Source organism: Crocuta crocuta, unplaced genomic scaffold, assembly GCF_008692635.1.
Source record: "Crocuta crocuta isolate KB4526 unplaced genomic scaffold, BGI_CrCroc_1.0 scaffold116, whole genome shotgun sequence".
In the NCBI taxonomy this organism is placed as follows: Eukaryota; Metazoa; Chordata; class Mammalia; order Carnivora; family Hyaenidae; genus Crocuta; species Crocuta crocuta.
In genome coordinates, this window is record NW_027531562.1 from 1,865,383 (window position 1) to 1,888,664 (window position 23,282).

Genomic DNA, 23,282 nt, shown 5'->3' on the forward strand with positions numbered 1-23,282 from the left:
CAAACTCTTCTGTTGTCCCTAAAGTCCAATTCTTTTAATATAAGGGGTTTTAATATAACTTTTCATGTTCATAATCTGACCTCTGCTTACCTAATAGGTAATCCTGGTCCCTTGAACTTTTTGCTCCAGTCCTGTCTATAGCTCTCTGAGCCAATCATCCTCTCTCCATTCCTTCTGTCTAGAACATTTTCTACCTCTGTTAGCCAGTCTAATCCTGCTTCTCCTTTAGGTCCCAGGTTGGACTCACTTCAGGAAATGCTTTCCTGTCTGAATTAGGTATCCCTTCTCTGTCCTCCAGTGCCAACATGTAGACTTAATCATAATCTGTGCTTAATGTCTGTTCTTTTGTCTCTATCCTGTACTAGACCACTTGAAGGAAAAGACCACATTTTGATCACTATTCTATACTCAGCACCTAGTGCTTAGCGCATGTTAAGTGCTAAGTAAATATTGATCAAATAACTGAATGGGGGCAAGAAGCCAGCTAAGCACCAACAACTGTGGGTGGTATCTGGGCAAACCATCAGGTGAATTAACTCTGCTCTAAAGCTTTATTCACATTAAAAGGGGCCTAGCCACCAGTCACTATACCTAGATTCAAAGCTCAGCTCAAGCCCTGATTATTTACTTACAAAAAGCTCCTACCCCACATCTCTGAACCTAAAACGTTTTTAGTGGTCACACGTGGTGATGCGTGACTTGGCTTCAGACACCCACCTCATTAGTCTCTTCGGAGAAGGCCTGCAGAATGTCCGTCTGCCGGGTGTAGTTGCCATTGGCGTCCTGCAGACCCTGAAGGATGCGCTCCCTCAGGACCAGCACCGAGACTCGGAGCTGATGCCAGAGGAGCTGCACAGCGTGGATGTCCACAATCACATTGACCGAGTAGGACAGCAACTTCAGGGAGAACTCTGTTTCAAGGAGGGCATGGATTTGCTCAACATGATCAGAAATGTCTTCACAAATGTCCTGTAAAGAAAAACAAAATGCATGAAGACTGTTTTGCCTTAACCTAGGTACAGTGGTGGGGAGGTTAGGGGGCAGCGGAGCGGGGGTGATAAAAAAAAAAGTCACTCCTTCACTTGACACTGATTGTGAGAGCCAACAGGTCCAGCAAACTGCAGGTTGGATAACTTGCCTTTATTGTTTTTTAATTTTTGAAAAATTTTAATATAATTTATTGTCAAGTTAGCTAACATACAGTGTATACATTGTGCCCTTGGCTTCGGGAGTAGATTCCCGTGATTCATTTTACGTTCAACACCCAGTGCTCATCCCAACCAGTGCCCTCCTCAATGCCCATCACCCCTTTTCCCCTCTCTCTGACCTTCCCCCATCAAGCCTCAGTTTGTTCTCTGTATTTAAGAGTCTCTTATAGTTTGCTTCCCCCCCTGTTCGAAACTATTTTTTCCCCTTTCCTTTCCCCATGGTCTTCGGCTAAGTTTCTCAAATTCCACATATGAGTGAAAACATATGATATCTGTCTTTCTCTAAATGACTTATTTCACTTAGTGTAAATTATCTATTCATCAGTTGATGGACGTTTATGTTTTTAAATGTTTATTTATTTTTGAGAGAGAGAGAGACAGTGTGAGGAGGGGAGGGACAGAGAGAAAGTGAGACACAGAATCCGAAGCAGGCTCCAGGCTCTGAGCTGTCAGCACAAAACCCAATGCAAGGCTTGAACCCACGAACCGAACCGTGAGATCATGACCTGAGCTGAAGTCGGACACTTAACCAACTGAGCCACCCAGGCACCCCTGTTGATGATCATTTAACTTGCCTTTATTTTATATCAGATACATAGTTGCAGGCCATATTCTTAGCCAGCTGGATCTTTAGTGGATGGAGGTAAGTTGATCTTTTTCTAAACCACAAAAATGATACTATTCTTTCAGATTCAATTCTTTAAGATTGATTGAAAGTTCAGCTAAGGTAAGAGGTCATTTCACAAATCCACTCTCTATTCTCTTTAGTTACTGTTAGTTTGTGATCCTGGCGAGGGACCCAACAGCTGTTCTCTTTGCTAGTGGCGAGCTCCTCTGAGCACACAATATTTCAGGATAGAGACGTCATCCAGACAGGTAGCAGAGAGAAAGCTAGGCTAGAATGTGCATTTCATAGGAACTCTCAACCATTCTCAAGGAGCCATGGATCTTTGATGTAAGAGACAATTGTTACATTCCCACAAGAATATATTTTCATTCTTAAATTCATAATGAATATCTCAATTTCAACCCACACTTTGTAATCAGAATCACTCTTTTTTAAAACCTTTTTATTTGGTTATACTTGACACACAATCTTACATTAATTTCAGGTGAACAACACAGTGATTCAAATCCTCTAAACATTATACTATGCTCCCCGCAAGTGTAGCTACCATCTGTCACCATACAACACTATTACAGTATCAGTGACTGTATTCCCTATGCTGTGCATTTTATCCCTGTGATACTTATTCATTCTATAACTGGAAGCCTGTATCTCCCAATCCCATTCCCCCATTTTGCCCACCCCCCATCCTCCCCTTCCCTCTGGAAACCATCAATTTGTTCTCTATATTTATAGTTCTGACAGAATTATTCTTAAGAAAGAAAGTCAGAAAAACTCCAAGGACAAAGAAAGACAAAATACAGTTGTGTTTTTAAGACCTGGACATTTTAAATAAACCACATTACTAATCAAAGTTTCAATCTCCTCCACACATACTATTAGGTGGGCAGATTCGGTGTCTGATATGTCACTTGTCCTTACAATTTCCCAAATTTCCATTGTGCTGTCAGAGGCTAGCAGCACAAAATGGGTAGCATCAATGGTAATATTTACTTGAGCAAGTTGAGTCAATTAAGCATCAAAAGGATGTACATGTCAGGTAAAGTACTCAGTGACTCATGTTTAGTTATGCATCAGTGATTTTTTTTAATGGGGCTTTTATTTATGATTTTTTTATTAAGGCTAAAATGTAGAGTAACATTTGAAGTCTGAGCCCCAACACGAGTATCCAAACAGTCAGTCTCTCTATGCTCTAAACATAAACTTTCAGTTTCATATAATTCAATTCCTTAAAAAAAAAAAAAACTAAAATGGCATCTGTATTTAATATGTAATAGTCGGCAAAAAAATCTATTGAAGAATGACAGAAAGTTATGCTGAATTTTTAATAAAAATTATTGTATAATTCCAATAAATGCTCCAATTTATTTCTTGAAACTCAAGAACTAATTGGTGATAGTTATGTAAACTGGTGGTATAATTTGAAGTAGATTAAAAGTTAAACAGACTTTGGGATCCTAATTAGGTAAAGTTCTTACTAATTTGGCCCATGAGCACATGCAATCCAAAAAAAGACATGGGGCAAAAATCACATTACCTTAACAACCAGTACATGGGAACCATTCAAAGCCAGATTAGCCAGTATCTGCTGGCCTTCAGCACATAAGGGCAGGCCTCTGACTGCTATCATTAAATAGTCGATAATGCCTGGGGTCTCAACAGATACCTCCTTGGAGCATCTACTCCATTTATCCCCCATACCTCTTATTCTTGATACCTCCACCACCACCCCAAAGCAAATGTCCTGTATCATTTGCCCTCTTAGCATGCTCATTTCCATGTAGTACTGTGTTACTACAGTACAGAGAGGACTCTCTTCCTCTCACTGCTGACCTCTTACAAACACCCTGTACTTTCCTGGCGAATACTCCCATTCCATTACATAAAAAATTCTCCATAACTTTTTCACATGTATCTCCTGCTCTTACCCAAACTGACTCTGTCCTAGGTTCCTGCTTCCCCCACTGCCTTCCCAGTAGAAGCTATGCATTCTCCCAGCCCTCACCTGAGAGACGGGGAGGGGAGGGTTAATGGGGGAAGGGCAAGCCTCACTGCTTCTTTACCACTTTCTGATCATTACTCTTTTCCCTCATACTAATACCCTTCATTTTCACTAGGTGTCTACTGTCTGCTAAGCCTTCCCATCTTCCTTCTTCATTGCTGTCACCTATATTCTTCTCTTTTGCTCCTCCACACTGAAGAATGCATGTGGTTCACTTTTCCTCTCCATATTGAGCAGACCATTACCTGAGGTAATATTCACACTGATGAACCAACCAAAACCTCAAATTTCCTTTACTCCACAAATATTAAGACCTTCATGCCTATTCCACTGGAACAACTCTGCTATATCTCTACTCTGGACCTTATCACCACTCTACCGGTAGAATACTATCAGAAAGTCCCCTATGCTACCAAATTCTCTTTGTCTGACTTTTTCACTCCCATTCTCCCACTACAGGTGTTCTCCAACCTTATCTAGGCAACCAGACCCCTCCACCCCTTTTTGTCATAAACCATCTTCTCTTAGCACAGCCTCTACAATGATTACTTCAACTACTCCCTTGGCAGTGTTCTCCACTTCCTCACATTCTTGATGTCCTTACTTGGATTTGTTAATATCAGTCTCCTGGGACCTACTATGATCCTGCAGATGCAGAATACATTATATACCCAGGAGAGGAAAGGGCTTAGGTAACCATTATGCCACCACCTGCCCAGAATAGCCAGATAGTCATTTCTCAACCACCCCTCTCCCATCTTCCCATACAATGTGTTATATACAGTCTTAGACCATCAAAATGACATGTCATCACTCCTCTTACACATCATTTGGTTCCTTCATGATGAATGTAGGGATTTAGTCAGACCCAAGCCATGGTCAAGACTTCCAGGCAACTATCCAGGGGAAAGAATGTATAAGGGGCACTAAAGCATCAATGGTGCCAGTTAACTAAGGTCTTCACATCTTCCTCATTACATATCTGTGAAAAAGAAATTACCCCTGTTCCTACAGAAGCAGATGGGCCCTGAGAGAAAGAAACACTCTCCCCACAAGACCTGGCTTCTCTCTATTGAGTATTTTGGCAGTGTGCACATACAGTGTCTGCTGAAATTCTGAAACTAAATAATGCATGGCATGGTGCAACTTTCTGGGGTATATTCATTTATTTAATCACTTGTATCCCCCCTACTCTGCTACCAGGTGTCTGGTTTGACAAGATTACATGCACACACAAACTGTAGAACAAAGATTCCAGATATATATGTAGGTTGTGTGTGCGTGTGTGTGTGTGTGCGTGTGTGTGCGTGTGTGTGTGTGTGAAAGTGTGTACACCCTCCTCCAAACATAAAACTATACTTGGAATATTCGATGAGAGGTTTGTTTAGAGAAATAACTGAGTGATTCTCAATCGTACATACTTTTTAATAATATAAAATCTGCTTTTCTCTGTCCTTCTACATAAATGCCAACAAAACATTTAAAGAATAATCAGCTTAAAGCTTCTGAGCCTTAGAACCTTAACTGTTGCCAGTTTGTTGTACATTTATATGAAAGAAGCTGAATGTTATTGATATTCTGTTTATTTTAATGCAGTCAGCTAACTAGGTATTAGAAACTTCTAGGGGTACTTCAGGGGACTCAATCAGTTAAGCGTCCAACTTCGGTTCAGGTCATGATCTCATGGCTTGTGAGCTCGAGCCCCACATTGGGCTCTGTGCTGACAGCTCAGAACCTGTAGTCTGCCTTAGATTCTGTGTCCCTCTCTCGCTCTGTTTCTCTCCCGCTCATTCCCTGTATCTCCCTCTCTCAAGAATAAATAAAACATTAAAAAATACTTTATTAGAAACTTCTGAAAAGGATTTGCTAAATGGCTTCCTTCCAGCAGAGACTGTTTGGAATTAAAAGGCTCTGAGAGATCTGACCTGTTGGAGGCCCTGTGGGCACTAGATTAGCAAGGTGATGTGGAAGCATGTGAGGTGGTGGGGGGAGTGGAGGGTCAGACCAGAGTCAGCCTGATGCATAGAAGGAATCACTAGTGTTCAGCCTTGACCAGACATGTGACTCAAGTAGATAGCAACTGGAAACTGGATTAAACTCACATGGCCAAACTGCTCAGCATACAACAAACTTGAGCACTGCAGTGCTACTTGCTAGAAAAAAAGTTAGTAATTCTAAGATTCACAGATTTTTAGGAATACAAAAAGAAATAATCCCTTAGAGTTCATGACTTGACACACACACACACACACACACACACGTCTTAAAGATGTACAAGCAAAAATATTCCTCTTCTCTCCATCTGCTTACTGAGAGCATTAACACTAACATTAACATTATACAATTAGAGATATCGAATTTAACATGGCAATGACTGATTAAGCTGATGTAGTGACTAAAATTCATAACAAATGTTAAATGTTTGATTTCAGGGTCTTTCCTATTTGTACAGAGGGTGTTAATACGCAGAAACCTGAGTGTCTATAAAGGAGATAAGATCAAGAAGGGGATGAGGACATTGAAGATTGTATGAATGACAGCCATGGAACCCTTTCCAGGTTCAAAGGGAGATAATTATTTCCAGCAGTCCATCTTCTATAAAGCAAGTTATTCCTGGAAATTCACCTTTCATAGTATTACCCTGAAATTATACCACTTCTCTTATTCACAGTATTCCTATCAATTGCAGCCCTTCTCTCCATTGTTGTCTCTACCAGATCTTTCTTCTCTGACTTTAAGACTCCTCCCCTGATTCCCAAATATGCCTCACTTGGGACAGGTGACCATGGACAGACCCACCAGTCCAGACTTCTCTCACTCTTAAAACCCCAAATTCAGTCTATTGCCCTTAAAGGCAGCTCTCATCCCTTGTATCTCTGTTTGTAGCTCACAAACATAGAGCTAGAGGACTGTGGGACTGTGTGGAGGTAGGAGAAAGGCAGATCCATAGAGAGGCAGCCAAGGACACCAAGAATCATAATGTAGCTTCATTTACAGAATATATATTTTGGTGGATGAATGTTCTCCTGTACTAGTTGGCTGGTTCCCCAGCATCTCTTCATATAATTAGTGGCTATCAGTAAGTTGGGTACTCAAGCATTTTAACAACAAGGATCTTAATTCAACATCCTGACAATAAACAAAAAACTTAGCTTTAGTAGATAGAATTGTTTAGTTTCAATTTTAATATCATCAGTTTGTATCAATTGCTTTAGCTACATAAAATCTCCCATGACTCTACATGAATACATCATTCTCTTATATCTTCTCTGAGAAAAGATATTCTCCATCAAGCCCATTTAGATGACTCAATCAACAGATGTCTCAAAGAATAACAAACTTTTAAGTTGAGGGTAGTTTTTAAATGCTCTTGTTCAAGCAATAACATTTTTTATAGATCCTCAAATTGTCTCTGACACAACCCACAATTATTAAGGATAGAAGGATAATGTCTTTAGAAATTAGTCACTTCTGTTTTTCCAGTGAATGTGCTGGGGATATAAGCTGAATAATGCCAGGGCCTGCTCCCCTACCCCAGAGTCCCCTGCCTTGTGGGAAGGGGCATGGAACCAGAAATCATAGCTGGGAAGATAAGTATTCACAGAGGGTACACAAATGAGGAGGAGATGACTGTGTCCAAGGAGGCAAAGAGGAAAGGAGCAAGAAAGCTTTTCTAAGGAAGTAAAAGTTTGGGTCTTCAGGGAGACAGCAGGAAGGTGAGGCAGAGAAGGGCATTCCAGGGAGTTGCAGGTGTCCATGTGCTCACCCTAAATATGGACCCAGGGTTTGGTACTGATTTTTCTTAGTCATGGCATATTATACACAACTCATAAAAGAACAAAAATTTATTTCATCAAAATTTAAAACTGCTTCTCTGTGAAAGATATTTTCAAGGAAAAGATAAGTTACTGGGAAAATATTTGCAAATCATCTATCCAATAAAAGATTTATATCCAGAATACCTGAGCTCCCTCTGATCTATGGGAGATATGTTTCAAGACCCCCAGGGGATGCCTGAAACAACAGATCATACTGAAATCTATATATACTATGTTTTTTTCCTATACATACATAACCATGATAGAGTTTAACTTGTAAATTAGGCACAGTAAGAAATTAATAATAATAATAATAATAAAATAGGACAATTATAACAATATACTGTAATAAAAGTTATATGAATATGGCCTCTTTCTCTCTCCCTCTCTCTCAAAACATCTTAGTGTACAGTTCTCACCCTTCTTCCTATGATGGGAGGTGATAAAACACCTATGTGATGAAATGAAGTGAGGTGAATGACACAGGCATTGTGATGTAGTATCAGGCTACTCTTGACCTGTTGACGATACATCAGAAGAAGGGTCATCTGCTTCCAGACCATTGCTGTCCACAGATAAGGGGTATATAAAGAATTATCAAAACTCAACAGTAAGAAAAAAAAAACAATATAATTATACCATGGGCAAAAGACTTGAACAAACATTTTACCTAAGTGGGTATAATGATGCTAAAATGGCATGTGGAAAAAAAAAAAAAAAAAAAAACAACCTTTCATTCTCATTTAGCCATTGGAGAAATGTAAATTAAAACCACAATGAGATACCTGTATACACCTATTAAAATGGCTAGAATAAAAAATACCAAGTGCTCAGAAGTTCCAGAGCAACTGGAGCTCTCCTACACTGCTAGTGGAATGCAAAATGGTACAGTTACTCTGGAAAACTGTTTAGCAGTTTCCAATGAAGTTAGACATACACTTACCATATGACCCAGAAATCCCACTCCTGATTGTTTACCTTAGAGAGATAAAAACTTAGACACATACACAAAGGAAAAGAAGCTACTCACAATCACCAAAACCTAAATGTCCTTCAGTGGTAAATAGATAAACTGTGGCACATCTATAAAATACACTATAAGTAGGGGGAAAACTATTGATACATGTAACAATTTGTATAAATCTCAAAGGCATTATGCTAAGTGAAAGAAGCAGGTCTCAAAAGATTAAATGCTATATAATTCCATTTATATGACATTCTCCAAAGACAATTATAGTGATGAAGAATAGATCAGTGGTTTCCTGGCACTGGGGTTGGGGAGAGCATGACTATAAACTGATAGCATAAGGGAGTTTTGAGGTGATAGAATTGTTCTGTATCCTGACTGTGAAGATAGTTATATAAATCTCCACGTGGATTAACATTTGTAGAACTGTACACCAAAAGTGAAAGTCAATGTTGCTGTATGATAATTTTTAAAATAATAAAAGAAAAGAAAACCAGTTTATAATCTCTTAGTAAAACACATAGAAAAATTAATTTCGGGTCACACATTCCCTTCAGATTCTTGGAAATTACAAAGAGCACACTCATTATATGGTACTATTATCTACATCTCTGATTCCACAACTTCCACATTATTTCCTAGCAAGTATAAATGAAAATGAGACTAATCTAGAGCCTACCTCAAAGTGAACTAAACCAAATGGCAGTGGTTAACAATGTGTCTTCAAAGATGCATGGGACTTTTTCATTAGACATTACTGTGTTAATGTGGGAAAGTGATGTTCTCCATTTTGTTTAATCCACACAAGCACAGTAGCCTCTGTGGCATTCAGTTACTCACAGCATATAATGCACTGAATGCATTATGTTGCCAACTGCCCACTTCACTCAACCTTCTTGACACCTTGTGGTCTCAAAATTGCATCTGTCTTTGAAATAGGAATCTTCTGTGGTTACTGAAGCAGCTCATGCAAACACTGACCTGGGACTGTTTCCAAATAAACTCCAGCTGCTTGGGTGTTTATTTTATTTTATTTTCTAATTAATTAATTTATTTTGAGAGAGACAGCATGAGCAGGGGAGGGACAGAGAGAGATGGAGAAAGAGAGTCTCAGACAGGTTCTGCACTGCCAGTGGGGCCTGAACCCACACACTGTTAGATCATGACCTGAGCTGAAATCAAGAGTTGGGCACTTAACCAACTGAGGTACCTAGGTGCCCCTGGGTGTTTTTCTTTTAACTTAGTTGTGTGTTTATGTGTGTTTCTATTGATTTCTTTTTAGTAGGACTGTTGTATATTTTTCAGTTGTATCTTATCTTTTCTAGACAGATAGAGCACTGGTATGTATTTAACCAGTGTGTTCAGTTCTCAGGAGCATAGGAGAGCGAGGAGGACACCCTTCCTGGGAGTGCTCTAATTGCTTCAGCTTCTGCTACTTGTCCCTGGAAGGGGATCTGTCTGCTATCTCATCATAAGGCCACCATGCCCATTCTCAAGACATCTTGAAGGTTTTCTTGTGAAATTACAAGTATCCATGGATCCACATTCTTCCAAAGGGCTCCAAACTGTCCGTCTCTAGGCTCTGTGCATGTTTTTGGAGGGAAATCCACTTTTCCTACAACTTCCTCACCCAGGTACCAAAGGAACACTAGGCACCTCACTCTCATGAAGTCCCATAAATACAGTGCTACCCACTTCTTTCTGCTTCTTGCTTTTCCCCACATGCAATCCCCAAATGAGAAAACACAGCAAATTCCCCCAATACCTACAACCTGCCTCTCCATAGGAACAAACAGTAATTGGCAGGGACGTCTCCATTCATCTACAACCCCAAATAATGCTTCTCTCTTTTTTTTTCTCCTAAAAGTAATTTCACTGTTTCTCTTAAAACATTCTTGACTTATATTTGTGTAACTGTGGGACATATTCAATGGCTTTTTAAGAAACTGTGAATTAAAGCATGCTTTTTAAAGGATAGTCCGGTCTCATTTCCACTTCCAGCATTTTCCTATAAGAGTTTCAAAATTCTTGAACCCTCATCTTAGCCAGCACGGACCATTACATTTAGAAAAATGTAAATTACATTTTTAAATTACATTTGCAAAATGTTTTCCTGATCTAAAGTTAGTAAGACTAGAATTAAATATTAAGAGGTGGGGCCCCTGGGTGGCTCAGTCGGTTAAGCATCCAACTTTGGCTCAGGTCATAATCTCACAGCTTGTGGGTTTGAGCCCCGTGTTGGGCTCTGTGCTGACAGCTCAGAATCTGGAGCCTGCTTCAAATTCTGTGTGTGTGTCTCTCTCTGACCCTCCTGCACTCGTGTGCTCTGTTTCTCTCAAAAAGAAATAAACATTATTATTTTTTTTAAATATCAAGAAGTATTTTCTATACATGTTTTAGTCTTACCGCAAAATGCCATGTCATCATGACTGCTCATTTTGTTTACTAGCAATTATAGATATGCCCACTACATGTGTGTGTGTTCACTCACCATAAAAAATGGAGAGGAGATTCATATCTAATACATGGAACTTTTCTTTTAAGGTACAGATCAAAGGAACACTGCAGGTACTTGGTTAAAAAAAAAAAGAACAGAAAACTTCATACGTGCCTATTCCTGTGAAAGTGAGCTATTGGAACTAAACCTTCCAATTTTATATTAAAAACTTCCTATTGCAGAGTATTATTGTCATCTTCAGTTGACTTTCAAAGCTGTGCTTTCTCCAAAAAACAGACAGATGTTTCTATGACAAAGTATTTTATTTCCCCCAAATTAGATGGCTTCCTCTTTTTTTTCCCTCCCTCAAGCAAATATACCTTTTTAATGTTTATTTATTTTTGAGAGAGAGAGGGAGAGCATGAGCAGGGGCTAGGGCAGGGGTTGGGGGTGGGGGGAGGACAGAGGATCCAAAGCAGGCTCTATGCTTACAGCAGAGAGCTGGATGCAGAGCTCAAACCTAGGAGCCATGGAATTATGATCTGAGCCAAAATCTAATGCTTAACCAACTGAGCCACCCAGGCACCCCACAAATATACTTTTTGAATGGTCCTGGTTTCCTCTTTGTCATATTGAGAATGGATGTGATGGGGGATGGAGGGAAGATCTTGAGGCTTTATGGTCATCACAATACATACTTCTCTCCAGAGTTTGAAGAACCTATAACTACAAACAGTTGTTATCCTTTAAATTGCTACAATTTGGAAAGTATGAGGACTGAAAGGAGATTATTTATGTGCCAATAATTTTGCTGTTATTATTAGCTATAACTCATCCATTTCCCTGACCAGACTGTGCCTTTCTGGGTGCAGGAAACACATCTTAGTGGTCTCTGTGTCTATCATGCCACACAGCTAGCATACTGCCACACATTTGGTTGGTGTTCAGGGGATGTTTGTAGAATTCAATTGAATAGAATTCTGTGTTTCTATTATGGCAAATCAATCCCCATAAGTGAGGACTAGTTTAGTTCCCTCTCTTAAGCGAATCCACACAGATTCGCACTCAATTGGCAAAGGTAATAAGCAGCTGACATTGGATGTCCGCTGTCTTGATCAATAAACGGGCTGGAAAAACATGTAGGTTTCAGAGAGTAAAGGTGATAGAAAGAGGAGGAGGAAGATGGTGAATACAGACTTGGAAGCCATTACACTTCTACTTTCATATTCTGAAAATCTCCTCTGCCTTCAACTGGGAAAGAACCAGCTTGAAGTTCTATCTAGCCATACTTGGCCACATCCAAATCTAGATGGTTTTTCTTTTCATGATTTAAAATTTGTTGTTGTTGTTGTTGTTAGGATTGTTATTTAAAAGCTTCAAATGAACATGATGCATTTTTCAAAAGCCATAGAACCCTAAACAACACAAAGATTGAACCTAAATGTAAACTATGGGTTTCAGCCAATAATAATGTATCAATATTGGTTCATGAATTATAACAAATGTATCATACTAATGCAATTAGGGAAACTGTATGCAGAGTGAGGTGGGGAATAGTTAGGTATACGAGACTCTGCACTATCTCCTTGATTGTTCTGTAAATTTGAAACTGTTCTAAAAAATAAATGCTTTAACTGTTCCTAAAAAAAAAAATTAAAAAAAAAAAGCTTCAAATGATTCATTGATTGAAATATCACTTTAAATTCCTAATCCCAGGCTCTCACTTATATGGGAGGGGAAAAAACACTTAGCAAAAAAGATGAGAAGAAAATTGACAATTGTTATTGCACACTGAAGAAAATGTTTTTCTAACTGGGCTATTGGTTAGACACATTCACACACAGTGTTATAATGACTCAGCTAGATAAAATTTCAAAAACTAAGTTCATTCACTAATGAAAATCGTAGCTGTGGCCTTGACTCTAACCAGTCCATTTGGAAATTGCTTAAAAGATCTATACTTCCCACATCTTTATAGAAGTGATTGACAGAGAAGTCAGTGGTGGTTCTTACACTGCAGGGCACTTGTGAATCACATAGATTCTGGGGCTGCTCCTTTGATGAGAGATGGGACCAAGAGTTCTGAATTTTCTTAAGCACAGAGTGGCCATGACGCCAGGGTTCTCGGCACCACATGCTAAAAAACACTGAGACCAAGATGGGCCATCTGTCTAGTCTGGCTGACACTGAAAAGGGAACCACGTGCACACCAGTTGCTAACACAATCATAAAACTAAAATCTCCCAGCAGCCTGAAAGGCAGCCCACCACTGACGTTATTCAGATGTGTCTACAGGTCTCTCATGACCTGAGCCAAAATTAGACACTTAACTGACTGAGACACTCAGGCACCCCTCATTTTTTTTTTCAATTAATACCGGGAATAACTTTACTAGAAGAGGCTTCCCTTTATCAACTATTTGTTTACAGCGATACAATTCATAAAGGAAAGTCAAGGTAAATGCTTGATTCTTTTCGTTACCCGGTGTTCAAGATAATGAAATGTTCTCCTGTCAAATCAGAAGGTGAATCAACCATTTGATTTCCTTAATATCAACTACTCATTGACTTAAACATATTTGATGAGTTTTGATGCATTACAATTCTCAATCTTATTGAAGCTCATATTGTCCATCTTTTACCAATGGGATACCCTTCAATCTGACTTCAAGTTGATTGTTCTAGTTGTTTTTGATAGCCTCCTTGCTCATCTTGTCTATTTCTAGATTGAAATTAGCCATTCTTCTAAACATCATTGATTTCCTTTAATTGGAAAAAGTTTTTCCAGTCTATCATTTGTGCAATAGGGATGCTCATTACTACTGGGTTATTTACTGTTTCCAGGATTGTTTTTAATTAACAGAGAAAGGAAATATGAATATCTAAAAATAAAATACCTTATGAGTTCATAACTGATATTTCCAATTCAAATTCATCACTAAACTGTTTTTTTCAAATATCTTCAATACTACATTAATATGTCTTTTCTTCTACACCAAAACTCTGGGTTCTCAGGAACCAGGAGTGATGGAATTAGAAGATCCCATAATTACTCATTTGTTTTATCTCATATCACACATATGACAGTTTCAGAATATTAATGCTAATACTACCCTAACAGTACTACTAATATTAGTTCTGAAGCAAATGACTAGGACAGGCATTTATGAAGATACCTGGCCAAGGTGACTTTTGTTACCATAGAAGGGGGCAGGGTCACCTTTGGTTTGTCTTTAGTCTTCTAGAGAATAGAAAATATAGCCTAGTCTCATATTCACCACAGTTCAAGTTATACGGATCAAATGTTTGAGAGTTTTGTATGTTCCTTTTTCATCTTCAAGGTATTTCTAAATGGGAAAAGAGCCTCAATAAAAATATGACTCAGAACCACAAGACTACTAACTAGTTCTCTAAGGAAGGAAAAATGGTTTGGTTTTAGAAAGCATTCCCTTAAAGGCTTCTTGCCTCAGCAAACCCCTCCAGTCTTTGCAAACCATCAGAGAATACACAAAAGACAAAAATTAGTGAAGGAAGAAATCAATAATATACCAGAGAAACAGTACCAGTACATGTGCCATCCTGCTACATGTGCCGGGTTATGTGCTATGTTTCTTCCAAATGTAACAACTACAGTGCACAGGGCAATTCTTATTATCAGTTTAGGTCTATCCAGTGGTGAAAACAGGTCGTCTCTTTATGCAATGGACTGTGAGAATCTTTTTATTTACCATTTCACATGGCAGAAGTTGTACAATTTATGTATTTGCTTTGTTTGTTTATTGGTCTATAAATCACTTCTGTCTACTTATATGAGCTCTGTCTTCCTTTGAAATTCCTATGTGTCAAGTGCTACATTTGTCTATTTGGCTTTATAGAGTACTGCACCACATGTAAAACAGATTCTTGATACATGCTGATGTTAGTGATACTGATTTCATGAACCATGAAATAGAAGCTTAAAGACAATCATGAGTAAGAATAAACGAATCACAAGATATACCTACATCACTTTGTATCAAGCTGAATGTCAGAAAGTCTTAGTTTTTAGTCCTAGTATGTACTAATTACTTACGTCCCAATTGATCACTGAGCCTCAGTTTCCTTATCTATAAAAAGAGTGCTGGAGAGCTGATCTCTACCCTCAAGCTCCAAAGTTTTCTTTTGTTTTCTTTCTCTTTTATTTGTGTACCCTTCCCATGATGTAGAATCTGAGCTTTAATTACCCAGAAACTTTTGTGTATCTCTGAAAACTCTGGTACACGATTTCCTACTAGTACTAGAATGAGCACTAGACTGGGAATCAGGATACCGGAGTCCCACTCCTGGGGACACTGGACAGTATCTCTCTGGCTCCTGCAAGCGACCCTGTCACAGGTTCTGAAATAACAGTGCAGATTCACACCACCAGGCAGAGGAGGAAAGATCTATGGTTCATTCATAATGAGGATCAAGACCTCCACCTTCACTCGGGTTAATGTCCTGAGGAGCTCCTTTTGTTGTGTGTTCTTTACTCACCATGGTAGGCTCAGGCTACTACTCTTCATTGATCCAATGTCCCTCCCACCCCATCCCTATCCTGTGCATGCACACGCACGTGCACACACACACACACACACACACACACACACATTCCCTTGAGGTTCATTTCCATCTGCCTATGCTACCATGACCCTTCATTTCAGTCACTTTATATTTTATTTTCTAAAAGTCTATCAATACCTTTTAGCAACTTAGATTTGCCTACCTCAGATGGAAACTTTCTAGTAACTCCCTTGAAATTGTTGAGCATTTCAAGTTATAAATGGCCTTACAGGTTCATTTATAAATGCTTTCTCTTGACCTATTCATAAGTACTCTTTATACTGGGATAAAAAGGTTAAGGACATGAAAGTCCTATTTGGGATTTCATTGCTGACTCATGATGTGACCTTGAGCCGGTCAACCTCTTTCGTAGATGCACTCTTTATATATTTAGACCACTAAAACCATGGCACAGCTTCTAAGGATGTGTTTCTATGTCTTCCTCCCCCACATAAATATCCACAGCAACTAGCTTTGCTGTTGATTTCTATTTAAACACCTACAACATGCCTGTTGGGAGCTAACATTATACACATAAGTTTTTAGACCCCACATTTGAGAGTTCTAGAAGAGGAAATGAAACCTCATAGGATCAGAGTTCTGTGAAGAACTAAGTTTAGGTGTCATGGTTAAGACTCTGTGGATGAGGTAGCATACACAATTCTAAATTCTAACATACACAAATCCAAATTCTAAAGTCATTGCCATCCTTTCATATAGGGCAGATGGGAATGCAAGTCATCAATTAACCTCCTGGATAGCTCCCAATGCCTCCCACTGACCCAATTTCATTCCTAGGAATCTCTCCTAAGGCAATAATGGATTTACCTACTGAAATGCTATCACAGAGTTGTTTATAATGGTGAAAAATTCTACTAACCAAAAAAAAATCAAAAGAAAGGAGATTCTTGAATCACTGTATTGTATACCTGAAATGAATATAACTAATATAAGTAGTTAATAACGTTACCTTGATGTAATATTTCATATAATAAAAAAATACAGAAATGTTGGAAAATATATTTCATAGCATCAGATGTTCAAGACACATTGAAAAAGTAAGTTATAAAAGAGTTCTATAAAAATGATAGGGATGTATACTCAGAAACAATTCAAAAAGATGTCAAAGCTGTTTATACTATTTTCTGTAGGTGGCAGCATTACAAATGATATTTAATGTACTATTGGCTTGTATGTTTTAATTTTTCTCCACTCTAGATTCATTTCTTTCTTGAAAAACAAAAGAGTAAAAGTGAAAGAACAACAAAGAAGTAAAGTCAGTGTCACAGCAAAACAATAGTCAAGGAGTACAGGTCAAACTATGCATAGTAAGTGATAGACCGTGCAATATGAAGGTGACTGAGGAAGACCAGCGTCAAAAAACAGGATCCTCAGACTCCCAGAATTCTTTTTATGGAGAGAGAGAGCTTCACCTCATCCACACCCACCATTCCCTTAGGTGTCTCTGTTAGGTAGCCAGGTGCTACTAGCCAGGTAGTAATCACCGGCTATTAAGGCATTTAACTCCGTTTTGGCTTGATTACTTTTTTAAAGTTTAGCAGACTTGAAATAAAAACATGAGTGAGGACAAAACAAAAATTTCAACAACTGAAATGAGTGGGAATGTGAATATCATTCATCCTCTCTTCCTCTTTATTGATTTGTCCTAGGGTATGGCTGGATAGATCATCAACCCTCTCCTACATTTTCATACAAACCTACCAGGGAGGGATGTTTCTAAGGACAGATTCTATCAATTGATAAAGTAAGACTTTGTTTCTTTCCAGAAGTGACTTCCAAACTAAGATTCAGAATCTTCCACTTTCAAGCTACTCTAGATTTTGAGTAATTACCAGAGAAGTGAAGACGTCTAAAGAGAATTCAGCCCTCTCTTGGGAGCACATTTTACATAATTAGAAGTCATTCCTTCACAATTGCTAGGGATTATTGAAACAAAGAATTCTTGTTAATTGATTTATACATTTATTTACTTCCATCAACCCAAATAATTTGTACTGGTGGATTTGTTTTGTTCCTATGCTCATCCCTTCATCCACACAATCAAAAAGAGCAAAATGCAGACATCTAACATATTTTATGGAAAATTTAAAGCAGAGCATCAGAGCCCAAATTAAAACATAGAATTAAGCTTATATCTTAGTTTTTAAAAATCCATTTTGGTATTTGGCCTGCTCCATGCTTGAATGACTCTCCATATTAGAACTACTCTTCAGCAAGCACTAGACATACAAAGCAAGACAAAAGTTATTGAATTCCAATAATGTGGTTTTAAATCTACTCTCGTTGCCCTTTTCCAGAGGCTCCTTTGGGAAATAAAAATGGATCAGAATAACATATCTGACCACCAAGTGCAGCAACCATCCATTATTAATGTCCCAATGACACATCAAAATGGAGGATGAAGGATCCATTCCAACAGTCCTATAATACCAACTCAGCCTCCTCAAAGGCCTTTGCATTTGAAATCAGCAATGTGCGAAGAAATAAATTCAATTTCAATGCACTTCCCAATCATCCAGATTAATTTTACCTATAAAATCATTTTTAACCTCATTGCTTACTTGGATTGACTATAAACTTAGTGAGGAAGAACTTTCTGATTACACACACAGAATTATATTCATATGTAACAATGAGCAGGGTTTCAGAAAGCACACAAAAGGAAAGCAGGACAATAAATGAGCTCTGAGCGAGCACAAGTATCAACTGAACCTCAGGTCATTCCTTTCAACATTTAATCCATGATTAATAATCTCCTGCCTACAGGATCCTAAATCTTATGTTCCTGTACCCCTATTTAACTGTAGGCAGAAACCATCTTGTGAATGTCTAGTGAAAATTCAGTATGAACAAGTTGATAATGAATAATAAAATTAAAGAGACAAAGGGGCAAATGAGCTTCAGATACAGACAATATGAATAAGAAAAGACTACAAGAGAGATTTACAAGGATAAGATCATTTATATTGTTTCTTTATGATTTAGACCTTATCTATTTACAAACGAGGAGAGATTGATGGTGTCTTACAAGTATTAAAGTATACTATTAAAGTTAAACAAAAAAAAAGCAGGATGGAAAACTATGAACAAAACACTTCAAATGAGATCATTGTTGCATCTTAGCATTCAGTGTAGATCTACAGAAGGAGGAGAAAAATGTGTGGCCATAAGTGGATGGCTGAAGAAAAAGATCTCTTACGGGAAATTAGAGACATAAATGAATTATCAACAGTTAATACAAGAGGGTCACAGTAGGTGATTTTTGTAAGTAGAGTGAACTAAAAACCTGGAACATCCAAGCTCAAAAGATCTTGCTTCTTTAGAACTGCATGACATCTTAATGACAATAAATCAGACTTCAAACAGGGAAGGTAAAAGCAAGAGTCAACTGACAGAGCCCAGTGCAGAGACACCTAGGCTGGAGAGGGCTGAATTCATATCAGAGAGAGAATACTAACAAGGAAATTCCTGAGGAAATTTGTCTCTGAAACTAGTAAAAAGTGGACTCTGCAATTATACTTTCTCCATGTTGTCCACTTACACTGCATGGAGGATTTGTGCTCCAGGACCACTCATACAAATATCAAGAAGGTTCTCACATCTCAAACAGAGGGTAGAAGGTATGTGGAGGATGATATAGTCCAGAGGGACCTCTGTTCCTCCTTTATCCCTCAGGTTAGTGCAAAAGTCAAGACCATCAGTGACCCTGAGGAGCCTTCTGCATCAAAATGCCCTTGTCATTTGGCACAGAGTAACAAAGAATGAGGTCTTGATTGGTTAGCTTGACTGTAGTGACTTCCCTCAGCCAGAGTTGACAGGAAAAAATAAATGAATGCTTCTTTGAAATGGACAAACATTCTGTCTTTATATGTTCAGGGCCTAGAGGCCAGCTTGATTTTGGGGAAACCAGTGAAATGCTGAATTATAATAGCATTCATTTGCTATAGAAAGAATAGGCTTACTTAGATGGAAAATATTGGTACAGACATAGCTTAAGATCTATAAATAGGCTCCCTAAGTGATAGAACAAAACCTGAAAACTATGTGAGTAGAGAGTAAAATAAGTACACAAAAAATACACCAAAACATCTCTGGGTGGGGAATAGTACTGCAGATAATTTTTTCTTCATCCATGTATCCATAAGTTTATTTATATGTTACAATTTATTATAAGGAACACGAAATGCTTTTCAAAAAACAAGAACTTAGTGGGGTTTTTTGTTGGCTTATTTGCTCTTTGGCATATACTCAAAGATCTTGCTTTTTAAAAACAGGACGCGGTGATGAGTGCATTCTAGCAGAAAGACGTGGTTAGTAATAATCATGGGAGAAGAGCTGTTTGGAGGGAGGGAAAAATTAACACAAAGGCTTTTGTCTAAGGGCCCTGGAACCTAGGTGATAATCAGTGCCAGATCCCCCTTTAGGTGCTCTGCCCACAAAAATCTTCCAGCCAAATCCTCACCCATGAACTCACCCCCAAAACTTCCTTTAAATGTAGCCAGAATACATTTTGTTTTTCAAACCGTGGGAGGTCAGCTGCACAGCCAGGCAGTTGCCAGTGTTTATGGAATGACAGAGATTTCCGGGAGAGGCAACTTCAACGGGAATAAAGGAGTGTCAAGTAACGTACAGCAAATGTAAATGGACACCAGGCTGGACTGACCAGCCCTCAGGAGAACTATAAAAAGCCAGAAAGGTGAAAGTCTCATTAGCAGGATTCTATTTGCCTTGGAGCCAGACTGCGTCTGGGAGTTCTGACACTGGCTGCCAAAGGGCAGGCAGTGCTCTGATGTCCCCTAAGCAGGAGGCTGGTGTCCCGGAACCACCTCCCCTCTCGGGTAAGCACCTGGAGGAGACACGGGCCAGGGCAGTGTCATTTATAACAGCGCCACCTCCACTTCACTTGCACAGCCGAGGAGGAGTCATAACACACACGTGCACACCACACTTGCATACCACACAAATGGCCAATGGAAGAATCTGTTAAACTGTTTCTTAAAAATTAGTTTTCAACAGAAGTAATATGAGTAGTTCATTGCAAAAAAGTTAGAAGAGACAAAAAAATCAGCTACAGGTATCTATAGCCATACCATCCTGAACACACCCTGACCATTTAGAAAACACAAAAAATTAATCAGGGACTGTGTCTCTCTTATTTACCATGTATCCATAAAGCCCAAAACAATGCCTCACACATAGTAGGCCCTCAATAAATAATCACTGAAGAATAATTAAAAAACCAATAATCCTACTCTTCATACAAAGTGGCAGGTAACTTTCTATTTTGTGTTCAATGCTTGTGCTGTTTTTCACTCAATGGCATATCACTAGTATTCTTTCATATCAATAAATATGTTTCATAATTCTTTATGGCTGTATCATGTTCTGATTTATAAAAGTACAATATTTTTAAAACTAATCCCCTGTACTTGGATGTTTGGTCTTGCAGCAAATATTATTCTCTTCGAGGCAAAAATACCCTATTGGTCAATCACCAAATTCTGCTAATTTTTCCTTTTGTTTGAATGTTAAGAAAAAAGAATAGAGACCTTTTCTGTCTTACTTACCACTCAATCCCCAGAAGCTAGTACAATGTTTTATTATCAATAGGAATGAAGGAATAATGACTCTTTTCTTTCCCCTTCTTTTGACTCCTACTTCAACTGCTCTGCTCCTGTCTGAACTATCAGCATAGCCTCTGAGCTGTTTTCCTTCCTCCAATATGTCTAACTGCCTTTCTTGAGGTAATCATCCCTTACTGAATTTAATACCAATAGATGCTCCTTTAATTATGTGATAAATTTTCCCTTTTGTTACATGAATCCCTTTGAACAACCTGAAAAGCTCTGCAATGTTGGGATGAAGTCAAAAGCCTTATTCTCATTTATCAAGGACCACCATAAAAGAATCACAGGTTGCCTTCAAATAGGAAGCTGCCTTAGAGATTTTTTATTTGGAAACCATCATTTCACACCTGAGGTAATGGAAGCTTAGAAGGTTCAGAGACTTGCCAAGAACACATGGCTAGCTGGAGGTATAGCCTTGATCTCTGGCCTGCAGGCCATGGCCTGTTCTTCAGGCCACATGGGCTCCCAGTCTACCTGGCCAGCTTCATCGCCTATCCAGGTTCAGAGGAGAGAGTTTCGGACTATCCTGAAATAAACTTGACTCATTCTGGCTCTTGTCATTTGCTCACAGCATTACTGTTGCCTAAATTGTCCTTCTGTGCTGCCTCTGTATGTGATTAAATCTTTTTCAAGGCCCTGTTCAAGCCCTGCATCCTCTACAATGCCTTTCACAAGCGAAGCTCAATTATTTGTCTTCTGATCTCCAACAGCATTTGCCTGCCTCACTCACTCCAGCACTTAATTATACATTGCCTTGCAATGGTAAATATTTCACAGTTGAGTGAAATAGCTTGCTGCATATGTAAGAAAGAAAAGAAGGGTAGAACTGGGGTGGGGGTGGGGGGAGCAGGTAAATAAACACTACAATGTTCTGAGCCAGCCAGTTGCATTCTGATACTGGAACACACCACTCAATAAGCACAACCAACCAGGCATTGCATCTTGATGTTTTCCTTAACCCTTTCCTACCTTAAATGTAAACCTTTAATTTAAGGCCAGTGTTTCAGGTTTGCTAATTTTAAAGCCTTCCACCTTAAAAGCAAGAATTTTTTTTTTATACACTGAGGCACTGGATGGTAAGGCCTTGGAAGGGAAGGAGAATGCTTGGCTTATTTTAGTATTCCTACAAATCTACAAATTTCTGAACAAGTCGGGTTACTTTTCTATAAATAATACTAAAAATGCCCAAGGTTTACCGTGCTACTTTCTTCTAAATGACTGATATCACTATCAAATAACAAGCAAATATTGGATAGACAGAAAATACTGACCAAGCTAGAAAGAAGATGATTAAGATTTTTACTTCATAACTTTGTCAAAAAATCCACAAAACCCTTCTAATATAGTGAATACCTTATGCTAGCCCTCAATGTCTCTTCCTATTCTACAACTCAGAGGAAGCACTGCTTTTTAATCATGTGATTAAATATATTTTTTATTTTTCTTAAGGTCTTCCTAAGAAGTGTGTGTGTGTGTGTGTGTGTGTGTGTGTGTGTGTGTGNAGTGAATACCTTATGCTAGCCCTCAATGTCTCTTCCTATTCTACAACTCAGAGGAAGCACTGCTTTTTAATCATGTGATTAAATATATTTTTTATTTTTCTTAAGGTCTTCCTAAGAAGTGTGTGTGTGTGTGTGTGTGTGTGTGTGTGTGTGTGTGTGTGTTTATAAGTCGTATAGGTATTCTTTAAGGCACAATAACTAAAATGACATCTACATATGAAAGACAGTTGCAAATGGCGTATAACTGTTATTTATTACTGATACATTGTACTGTGCTGACAGCTCAGATTCTGATGCCTGCTTCAGATTCTGTGTCCTCTTTCTCTGTCCCTACCCTGCTCATGCTCTGTCTCTCTCTGTCTATCAAAAATAAATAAATGTTTAAAAAAATCTTAAAAATAAAACACAAAAATAAATAAGCTATTGTGTATATTATTATATACTGTATATTATTATAACTACTGTGATTGTGAAAAGGAGTATATTTATTTA

At 38.5% G+C, this 23,282-nt stretch overlaps 1 protein-coding gene across 1 annotated transcript in view; it reads right to left on the bottom strand.

The window, feature by feature from the left end:
* AKAP6 (A-kinase anchoring protein 6) overlaps positions 1 to 23,282 on the bottom strand; it is a 494,727-nt gene that overhangs the window by 290,398 nt on the left and 181,047 nt on the right. Inside the window, exon 3 of the mRNA XM_077772716.1 lies at positions 718 to 969. Within this exon, the coding sequence (XP_077628842.1) occupies positions 718 to 969 (252 nt within the window). The remainder of the gene's footprint in view (positions 1 to 717; positions 970 to 23,282) is intronic.